Raw genomic sequence first — 12,095 nt, forward strand, 5'->3', positions numbered from 1 at the left:
CCACACCAATGAGAATGGCAATGAGGAATCGAGACCTATGATTTTACCATCTTCTGCCCACCTCAGAATGTAAATATTTGCTAATTTGATGAAGTAAGAGACAATATTATAGAAATGCAGACAGTGTGACATATGTAAGTTTGGGTCGGCCCGGGGGGCATGCACGGATAGTCTTAAGGTTCCCGACCTGATAGCTCAGTGTGTTCAGTCAGAGAGCGTGTTCAGTCAGAGAAGGTTGGCTGTCCTCTGTAATAAAAAAACTGAGCGAAAGGATCAACGATGAACTTGAAGGGGTGTCATGTGACATCCGCTCTGACCAAATGCAATGAACAATATTGAGGAAAAAAGCGATAAGCAGGAAATCCAGGTTCAAGTCCCGGTCCGACACAAATTTTCACATGTCACCAGTACATAGAACATCTATCCCTAACACAGCTGCAACCAAGTTCTTCACATTTAGTGCATTTATTTCTAAGTAATTTTGGACAGATGTCTATCATTAACATCCAGACATGCAAGTAAACAGTAAGTAAAATTTCATTATTTGCTGTCGTTCCTTATTGACAAACTGTGTCAATACGACATGATCTTGTATTTTTTGCTTAATGACGGTTACATATCAAACCATCTATTATACCATAGAAGTAAATAGGGCATTAATGTGTTACTAATACAAGATGTGAACAACAAACTTCAGTTTTGGAGTGTGAACATCAGAGCAACAGATACGGTAAAACATCTGCACTAGCACCTCAACTGGGGTGCTCATGCCAAAGAGTACATCAGACAAGTCAATAGTAGGATGGGCCTCACCAAAAGAAACCAGGCACATGGGAACATTAAGATTAGTTTAGCAACAAATCCTGTGGACAGTTCAATTTTGACAGTTCGCAAAGTAAATCATGCATTGTTCCTAAATCCACGAGTTAACTTCTTTACAGTTTTGTAATTCTTGTGTGTTTGCAATGTACTCTGTGCTCAAGTTGTAAAATTTTAGTTGCTAGAACGCACCTCTCCAATCATACACCCCACCCCCACCCAGCCATAAAAATCACAAGTTTCGATTTTTGAAAAGCCATTTCTTACAAAACAATGTTCTGAAATTCAGGTTTTTAAAACATAATTTCTTGTAATCAAAACAATAAAATTACAGTATTAAATATTAACAATGTGCTACCACCTGTACATGATGTTTTAGCAGTAATTTCTGTCTTGCATATTACTGTGTTTCCACCTTTAAGCCTTCTATGTTTTCAAATTGTGTCTGGTGCAGTCCCCAACAATCAGTCTTTCATTCTCATCCCATCCCGTAAGTCTTCCCTGACCCACAGTTCTGGGTGGTTTGTCTGAAATCTACCCCTTTTCCTAGACCTCTCCAGTCCTTTTCCTTCTTTCCTTCACCCCTCTTCCTTCTCCTTCTACGATATTCATTATCACAGTATCTAGAGAATGTCACACACACACACACACACACACACACACACACACACACACACACACACACACACACACACACATATATCATTCTTCAGTACATCTGTCTCTCACTTCTTTCCACATTGATTCTTACCAGTGACTCAAACATTGATTTACTCTTCACGATTACTAAATTGTGATCTGAATCTGTATCTTCCACAATCTGATTTTGAAATCTCTGTCCGACGCTGATGTAATTCAACTGAAATCTTCTCACAGCTCCAGGCTTTATCCAAGTATACCTCCTCTTCTTGTGATTTTTCAACAGTTTTTTTTCCTACTATCAAGCCCATATTCTCTCTCAACTCTTTCTTCCATTCCTTTCCCTACTATCACATTCCAATCCTCCAAGGTTACAACTAGAGACCAGACCAGAGTATATGCATCATAAAAATCTTAAAATATGCATGAAAAGTGTCAAAATATGCAAGATCAAAAAATAAAATAACATGGTAGTTAACAGCCTGCATTACATCTCAAAGACGAACCCGTGCATATCAATTACGAGGAAGAGCGCCGGCCACGTGAAAAGTCGGTACATTTAGAATCCTGATATAATTTTCTGAATGCTCTCTGGTAGGTTGTAAGTAACAAGTGGATGTGATGTGAGTGAGTCACAACGAAACAATCGATATGCACAGGACCAACTTTGAGATATATTGCATGCAGAGGGGCAGGCTCAAAAACTCGTTGTTGTTGTTGTTGTTGTCTTCAGTCCTGAGACTGGTTTGATGCTGCTCTCAATGCTACTCTATCCTGTGTAAGCTTCATCATCTCCCAGTACTTACTGCAACCTACATCCTTCTGAATCTGCTTAGTGTATTCATCTCTTGGTCTCCCTCTACGATTTTTACCCTCCACGCTATCCTCCAATGCTAAATTTGTGATCCCTTGATGCCTCAGAACATGTCCTATCAACCGGTCTCTTCTTGTCAAGTTGTGCCACAAACTCCTCTTCTCCCCAATCCTATTCAATACCTCCTCATTAGTTATGTGATCTACCCATCTAATCATCAGCATTCTTCTGTAGCACCACATTCCAAAAGCTTCTATGCTCTTCTTGTCCAAACTATCTATCGTCCATGTTTCACTTCCATACATGGCTACACTCCATACAAATACTTTCAGAAACAACTTCCTGACACTAAAATCTATACTCGATATTAACAAATTTCTCTTCTTCAGAAACGCTTTCCTTGCCATTGCCAGTCTAAATTTTATATCCTCTCTACTTCGACCATCATCAGTTATTTTGCTCCCCAAATAGCAAAACTCCTTTACTACTTTAAGTGTCTCATTTCCTACTCTAATTCCCTCAGCATCATCACACTTAATTCAACTACATTCCATTATCCTCGTTTTGCTTTTGTTGATGATCATCTCATATCCTCCTTTCAAGACACTGTCCATTCCGTTCAACTGCTTTTCCAGGTCCTTTGCTGTCTCTGACAGAATTACAATGTCATTGGCAAACCTCAAAGTTTTTATTTCTCCTCCATGGGTTTTAATACCTACACCAAATTTTTCTTTTGTTTCCTTCACTGCTTGCTCAATATACAGATTGAATAACATCGGGGAGAGGCTACAACCCTGTCTCACTCCCTTCCCAACCGCTGCTTCCCTTTCGTGCCCCTCGACTCTTATAACTGCCATCTGGTTTCTGTACAAATTGTAAATAGCCTTTCGTTCCCTGTATTTTACCCCTGCCACCTTCAGAATTTGAAAGAGAGTATTCCAATCAACATTGACAAAAGCTTTCTCTAAGTCTACAAATGCTAGAAATGTAGGTTTGCCTTTCCTTAATCTTTCTTCTAAGATAAGTCGTAGGTTCAGTATTGCCTCACATGTTACAGCATTTCTACGGAATCCAAACTGATCTTCCCCGAGGTCGCCTTCTACCAGTTTTTCCATTCGTCTGTAAAGAATTTGCATTAGTGTTTTGCAGCTGTGACTTATTAAACTGATAGTTTGGTAATTTTCACATCTGTCAACACCTGCTTTCTTTGGGATTGGAATTATTATATTCTTCTTGAAGTCTGAGGGTATTTCGCCTGTCTCATACATCTTGTTCACCAGATGGTAGAGTTTTGTCAGGACTGGCTCTCCCAAGGCCGTCAGTAGTTCCAATGGAATGTTGTCTACTCCTGGGGCCTTGTTTCGACTCAGGTCTTTCAGTGCTCTGTCAAACTCTTCACGCAGTATTGTATCTTCCATTTCATCTTCATCTACATCCTCTTCCATTTCTATAATATTGTCCTCAAGTACATCGCCCTTGTATAGACCCTCTATATACTCCTTCCACCTTTCTGCTTTCCCTTCTTTGCTTAAAACTGGGTTTCCATTTGAGCTCTTGATATTCATACAAGTGGTTCTCTTTTCTCCAAAGGTCTCTCTAATTTTCCTGTAGGCAGTATCTATCTTACCCCTCGTGAGATAAGCCTCTACATCCTTACATTTGTCCTCTAGCCATTTTGCACTTCCTGTCGATCTCATTTTTGAGATGTTTGTACTCTTTTTTGCCTGCTTCATTTACTGCATTTTTGTATTTTCTCCTTTCATCAATTAAATTCATTATCTCTTCTGTTACCCAAGAATTTCTAGCAGCCCTCGTCTTTTTACCTACTTGATCCTCTGCTGCCTTCACTACTTCATCCCTCAAAGCTACCCATTCTTCTTCTACTGTATTTCTTTCCCCCATTTCTGTCAATTGTTCCCTTATGCTCTCCTTGACACTCTGTACAACCTCTGGTTCTTTCAGTTTATCCAGGTCCCATCTCCTTAAATTCCCACCTTTTTGCAGTTTCTTCAGTTTTAATCTACAGTTCATAACCAATAGATTGTGGTCAGAGTCCACATCTGCCCCTGGAAATGTCTTACAACTTAAAACCTGCTTCCTAAATCTCTGTCTTACCATTATATAATCTATCTGATACCTTCTAGTATCTCCAGGATTCTTCCATGTATACAACCTTCTTTTATGGTTCTTGAACCAAGTGTTAGCTATGATTAAGTTATACTCTGTGCAAAATTCTACCAGATGGCTTCCTCTTTAATTTCTCCCCCCCCCCCCCCCCCCAATCCATATACACCCACTATGTTTCCTTCCCTCCCTTTTCCTACTCTCGAATTCCAGTCACCCATGACTATTAAATTTTTGTCTCCCTGCACTACCTGAATAATTTCCTTTATCTCATCATACGTTTCATCAACTTCTTCATCATCTGCAGAGCTAGTTGGCATATAAACTTGTACTACTGTAGTAGGCATGGGCTTCGTGTCTATCTTGGCCACAATAATGCGTTCACTATGCTGTTCGTAGTAGCTTACCTGCACTCCTATTTTTTTATTCATCATTAAACCTACTCCTGCATTACCCCTATTTGATTTTGTATCTATAACCCTGTATTCACCTGACCAAAAGTCTTGTTCCTCCTGCCACGGAACTTCACTAATTCCTACTATATCTAACTTTAACCTATCCATTTCCCTTTTTAAATTTTCTAACCTACCTGCCCGATTAAGGGATCTGACATTCCATACTCTGATCTGTAGAACGCCAGTTTTCTTTCTCCTGATAACGACGTCCTCTTGAGTAGTCCCCACCCGAAGATCCGAATGGGGGACTATTTTACCTCCGGAATATTTTACCCAAGATGACGTCATCATCATTTAACCACACAGTAAAGCTGCATGCCCTCAGGAAAAATTACGACTGTAGTTTCCCCTTGCTTTCAGCCGTTCGCAGTACCAGCACAGCAAGGCCATTTTGGTTATTGTTACAAAGCCAGATCAGTCAATCATCCAGACTGTTGCCCTTGCAACTACTGAAAAGGCTGCTGCCTCTCTTCAGGAACCACACATTTGTCTGGCCTCTCAACAGATACCCCTCCGTTGTGGTTGCACCTACGGTACGGCCATCTGTATCGCTGAGGCACACAAGTCTCCCCACCAACAGCAAGGTCCGTGGTTCATGGGGGTAGGCTCAAAAACGCCTAAATATTTTATTCAAAAAACAACATAAAATCAGAATTTATTTGAACAGCATTAACTTTTAATTAATTCTACTGGACCAAAACATCATTAGCAATTTATTTTACATTTTTCCACTATCATAAACATAAATGACCAAGTACTGTTCCAAATGTTCAGTACTAAGATTGTGTCTTCGATCACTCAGAACATTTTTATAATCAGAAAAGGACCCTTCTGTATCAACTGAAGTAACTGGGCAGTATATGAATTTGGGTGCTATGTTGGCACTTATTGTTTCTGGTAAGAGTTCACCTGTCCCATTAATTAAACTATCAATTTATCATAATGGTTCAAAACCCAGGTTATTGTTTAAAATGTTCTCAAACTTTTCTTTAAGTTTTCTTGGGAATACCTCTGGCAATGAGGAGTTAAACTAGAATAATTTTATTCATTAACTGAATAGATTCATTCAATGCCAATTCTTGAGATTCAATCTTTTCAATATTTGCAGGTATATAGGAAGAATGAGTGCTAATCACAGTAACATCTTTTTTAATACCAAGATCATTAAAAGCTTCCTTGCACTGGCGAACTGCCAAAGCCTCTTCACTATCGAAGTCATTTACTACCCCGCTAATGGGTTCGAAATGTTCACAACGCAGCTTTGACCCACGTACCCCAACGAGTTATCACTGGTTCGGGAGGTAAAGGGACATCTGGTAGTTTTCCTTTGTAGGTCTTGATGTAAGCAGGAGCCTTTAGAATCACTTTCTTAGTGGATGAAATCAGTTTATTTACATTCACAAATGTGGAACATACTTCTTCAGCAAGGCGATGTACTCCATGAGCAAAGCACATCACATGAATCAAATTGGGATAAAATTCTCGGACAGCTTTTCCTGCTTTGGTCATATAGGGAGCAGCATCTGAAATAAACACAAACACCCATTCATCTGCAGAAGATTCTGGAAATATTTTTCTAACACCCTCATTCACAAATATGGCGATCATAGAATGATTTACTTTTCCAAGTTCTTTGCAGATCGCTAAATAGAAAGGCAGAGGCTCTTCTTTCACAATCAAATTTGCAATGTAACAGCCATGAGTGTCTGTAGTTTCAATAAAATCCAGATAATGCTGTCCTTGAGTTCATTGCATATTTCTTCCAGAACATTTACATAAATTGTCAGTATGTAATGTTTATGCAATGTAGATTCAGCTAGTATATTTTGATATAAGCAATGTTTGTGCACGAAGTCTTTGAGGATAAGGTTTGTAAGTTTGTGAAGGGGAATACTGCTTGCAATGAATGCTTCACGTAGATTCATGTTAAACAGACTTTTTTGTTTACCTTTGGACAAATCATTGCTCCTGCAACTTACTGCTGTCAGAAGTTGTTGTGGTCCTTTCTTCTGCATTCCTTCGACATGAAGACTTGTCTTGACATGCTGGTACATTTGAAACTTTCTTTTGCACAAAACGTTTTTCTCGCGAACTCGACAATACAAAACAATTCCGTCATGTGTAAATGTTCCAGGATGGTCAGCTATCCACGAAACGATGTTTCTTTTTCTGGGCGGCTTAGAGGATGACACGTTGCACACTACATGTAGTAAACACATTCAACTGTGTATAACTAAATAGAAAACTAAACTGAAACAATGGACGTGCGACTAAAAGCTTGCATAGTTTAATTTAATTGTTGCTGACACATAAGGTATGACAGTGGATTTACGGGGGGCTCGGGCGCAGGAGCATTGACTCTGTCTGCCTTTTCCTGTTTCTCTTGTGTAACGATTTTGCTAGGCAGTGGCCTCTCTGTTAGCGATTGCACACAGTTCTAGGTCGCGGTCCATCTGACAGACATAAAAACTAGATCGAGCTAGAGAATGCCTGTCTAAATTTTTAAAATATTGTAAACATAGAGCGAAAATATGCATTGTCACTAGTTTTCAGTTAAAATACGCAATAACTGGTGAAAAGGAGCCAAATATGCAAATGCATATGCAACGTGCAAATGCATATAATCCGGTCTCGAGTTGTGACATTATCATTTCCTTTTAAATAGTGAATTGCTCATTTAATAGTATCATCAACTTAATATGTCTCTTCATCCTCTGCTTGCGATATCAGCATGTATACCTGAACCATTGTTGTTGACGTTTGTTTGCTGTTGATTGTGATGGAAATAATTCTATCACTGAACTGTCCACAGTAACTTTCTTTCTGATCTAGCTTCCTATTCATGACAAATCCCACTCTGCTTGCACTATTTTCTGCTGCTGACTGGTCTGTATCATCATTCTATTTAACTTCACTGATCCCCGTTCCCTCCTCCCCCTATATCTAACTTGAGTCTTTACATTTCCTATTTAGGTTTTCTATCTTTCCTACCAGAATCTTCTGTCATCTCACATTCAGACTCCTAGAATGATACCCTTTTGATGGTTATTCAATGTTTTTTCTCGTGGTCATCTCACCCTTGGCAGTCCCGTCCTGGACATATGAATGGGGAACAAGCCAGAAATCTTTTGCCAATGGAGAGATTGGTCATGACACTTTTATTACAGACCACAGGTTCACTGGATAAATCTTGTGCGTCTTTAATGCTGTAGTTTCCATTTTCAATCTGTTCATCACTGCTGATTCTTCTGCCTTTCAGGAGCAGTTTTCCCACCTCAGTATGAGAGGAAGTCTTGAATTTTTAATTATCACGATTTTAAAAAAAGAAATGGCCCTGTGACTATGAGATTTGGTGCTGTGGAGTTAGTTCTCTACATTTTCTCCTTTCAATGTAACTAATTTTTCGCAACAATGGATGACTTGGCAGATATTTTCATTGTAGAAATCTGTATTTTGGCTATTCAAGAAACATTTGACCTAAAAAATCACTTAGTTGTTAATTCTGGACGTTGTAACATTCACCTGCTTTGTTTCTTCATTTGTTGTCCTCGGTGTCGACAAATAGTGTTGCTACACTGGCTGAAAAATGGGGGCTGGAAGTTCAACACTGACCACTTTAAATGGTGTAGCCGACAGGTGCACATTTGCATTTCACAGTTCTTTACTGTAACTGTTCACAACCCCCCCCCCCTCCCTCATAATACACAATTATCAATTATATGGCCAGTGCACTATTCTTTAACTTTCGATGTGTCTCATTAATAGGTTGCAAGTAAACATCAACATACAGCAACAATAGTTTACTGTTCAACATCTACGATCAGTAAAAACCTAAACATACAGTTCTTGCCACATAATATGGTAAGTATTGAACAGACACTGTCACTGTCTTAGCACATGGCTTATTACACTTATTTCACAGTTAAGTGGACGCATTGTTGTTGATCTAACCAACACGGGTTCTTCATCTGAAACTCGACCATGGACTGACTGTCTCAGGACCAAAAATCGAGCCCTTATATATCATCACAATATAGGCACTCAAACTACACATTGTTTGGTATTTAATTTACACAAATTACAAATAAAACTTAACTCATTAAATTAACTGAATACAATGAAAAATTGTCTTTTCAGTGGTTTCCTCTAGTACAAGAGTTAGGCCAAATTTTTTGTTTAAATGATGAAATTAACAGATATCGTCATGCAAACAATACTGTCGATAAAATTGTTAATTACTTTGGAATTAATTAGGGGCTGGCTTTGCTACCATGTTTTCGAATAGAGCCAAATAGATCCTTTAACAATACTATTAGTTGTTTCTCCAAATGTTTATAATTGGTACAGAATTTATATTTGTTTATTGGTCAACAACAGAATTTAAGTTATGAAACAATTATTGATTTCACCCTATAACAAAAGATATTAACTAGGAATAGTCAAAAAATTAGAAAATCAATTACATACATAAAACTAAGCACAAAATTAGATCGAGTGGTATATTCTTTAAAACTGACAGCCAACCTTTCTCATTTATGAAATTGCAGATTATGCTCATGTATGTTAATGGTAATTAGTCAGACATGAAAAATGAATTTTATGGAGGCAAGTGGCAAAACAAGAGGGGAAGTGAAAACAACCCAGCTTGCTTCATCACAACGTGCCAGCCAAGCAGTAGTTTCTTCATGTCACTGGGTGTCATGTCCAGAGAATATGGTGTGAGAGAAAATATTTAATAACCTAAAGAAGATGCACATGTGCCTGTATCCCTCCACTACTATGACCTACAGCTGGATGAGGATCTGTTCCCTTCCCAATTTTAGGTAACTAACAAATCTGTCTTTATTCCCTCTGTAGAACATGAAAATTTTCTTCAGTTGCTTTCAGAATTTGGCTTTTTCTTCGTGCAGTAGTAGCCATTACATTCCACACAATTTGTTTTACATTTATAAACTAAATAACTATCTTGGTTATCCACACACAAAGTTTACAAAGTCATTTTTATATGAATGAAGTGTAATTCATAAGACTATCTCAAAATAGAAATACTGACTCAATTCTACAACCTTCTCACAGAGAATTAAGTGTTAATACTTCCTATCCCTTCTTTTTTGGGCAGGGGGCGGTGGAGCTCCTTGACCTCTGGAGGCCTGAAAAATTACTCCAGTAGCCCCAACTAGTTATGCCCTATCCTGCAGCAGCTGTTGGGTCTGCCAAATTTCTCTGTGCACAATTGTTTTCACATATTTTGTATGTACAAATTGATGTACTTTTTCTGGACTTGCAGGTGGCACGTATTGTGGAGAGCCGCTCACCTGACTTCCCAGTCGGGAAGTACGTCGTCGGTTACTGGGGCTGGCGTGATCGCACAGTGGCTGACACAAAGAACCATAATGACTTGTGGGCACCCATTTTAGCACCTGATGTTGGCGACTTGCCCTTGTCACTGTGCCTGGGGGTCTTGGGCATGCCAGGCAATTCTGCATATTTTGGATTTCTTGAACTCTGCCATCCCAAGACAGGAGAGGTGGCTGTGGTCAGTGGGGCAGCTGGTGCCGTTGGCTCCATTGTAGGCCAAATTGCTCGTATAAGAGGCTGCAGGGTCATTGGCTTTGCTGGGTCTGATGAAAAGGTAGGTTACATACCATCTGGAGTCTCTCTCTCTCACACACACACACACACACACACAGAGAGAGAGAGAGAGAGAGAGAGAGAGAGAGAGAGATATCACACAGTTGACATAACGATAGTCCCCTTGTGAACAAAATGTGTTAAACCTCCTGGAATCAAACAATCTGTATTACATTGTACATGCTACATATTACTTCTTTTTTACCACAAATTATTTGTACGCACATTAGCTCCATATGAGGAGAACACAGGTCAAAGCTGCCCTCCATACATTCATTCATATTTGTAGTACTTTAGAAACTTAATATTAATATAGATCCCATGTTATTTAAACATTTCGTTCAAAGCACAGATATAACAATATCAATGATTTTTACAGATCTACCACTAAAACTGTTCTAATGTTTAATAACTGTACAGGATACTTTGCAATAAATCTTTTTACCTGTCAGAACCATATGTTTCCGAAAGTCACCAGAATCGATTTGTTTTCTGTTCACAGGTAAAATGGCTGAAGGATGAACTGGGTTTTCATCATGCATACAACTACAAGTCCATGGATGTTGCAACAGCATTAAAAGAGGCTGCACCTGAAGGTGTGGATGTATACTTTGATAATGTAGGAGGGAAGCTGAGCAGTGATGTAATATATAGTATGAGAACAGGAGGAAGAATTTCAGTCTGTGGCTCTGTATCTAGTTACAATTCCACAGAAATACCAACTGCACCCATCTTACAGCCAGCCATGATTTTCAAAGAGCTGAAAATGGAGGGATTTTTAGTTAAACGTTGGTTGGACCGATGGGATGAGGGAATTAAACAAAATATACAATGGATTAAAGAAGGAAAATTGAAATACAGAGAGACTGTCACAGAAGGATTTGAAAATATGCCAAAAGCATTTATTGGTATGCTTAAGGGAGAAAATGTTGGAAAAGCAGTCATCAAAGTTTAATGTACTCAGTTGTGGATTTGCAGTCAAACAGAATTCTTTGATACGAGGATTTTAATGGGGTTGATGAGCAATGAAAGGTAAATAGGAATCACTTTAGTTACCTGCTTGCATCCACATCACATCATAGCTATGAAGAAGTTTTTGGTTGTGTTGTGTTGGTAATATAATAAAATATTGTCATAACACTGTAAAATATTTGCAAACATTACTGTCTTTACCATCAATGCAAAACATGAGACAATCTTTCATTACTTTGTAAACATGTTTCTTGTAATAAAAATACTAAAAATAAGCTGTCATTGGATAAAACACTTTTTGCTACAAATCTGAAACCAAATGTTTGGATAATTTTCACTGTATGCAAGACAGAAAGCAAATTATAACTGAGAAACTGCTGAGATTGTTGTCCCAAGATAGTAGGTATAAATGATAAATAAAACAAGAAATATATTGAAACCAAACTTCGCAACCTTCAATTGATTTGAAACTCGTTGATTTTATCAACCAAGAATCATGACTTCTGACCTATAATCCCATTTCCATTATAACACAAACTAGAACAACCTTGAACATCTTTTACTAAAATACACATTCTATTAAGAGCAAACTACCTGTACTATAATTAGAAGTCCTTTCCAAAGACGAAGACACCACATAC

At 38.5% G+C, this 12,095-nt stretch overlaps 1 protein-coding gene across 1 annotated transcript in view; it reads left to right on the top strand.

Moving 5' to 3' along the window:
- LOC126239654 (prostaglandin reductase 1-like) overlaps window positions 1–11,729 on the top strand; it is a 55,115-nt gene extending 43,386 nt beyond the window's left edge. Inside the window, exons 2-3 of the mRNA XM_049947875.1 lie at window positions 10,139–10,483; window positions 10,985–11,729. Coding sequence (XP_049803832.1) covers window positions 10,139–10,483; window positions 10,985–11,437 — 798 coding nt within the window. The 3' untranslated portion in view covers window positions 11,438–11,729. The remainder of the gene's footprint in view (window positions 1–10,138; window positions 10,484–10,984) is intronic.
- The last annotated feature ends 366 nt before the right edge of the window (window positions 11,730–12,095 follow it).

This window comes from Schistocerca nitens, chromosome 1 (genome assembly GCF_023898315.1).
Source record: "Schistocerca nitens isolate TAMUIC-IGC-003100 chromosome 1, iqSchNite1.1, whole genome shotgun sequence".
NCBI lineage: Eukaryota > Metazoa > Arthropoda > Insecta > Orthoptera > Acrididae > Schistocerca > Schistocerca nitens.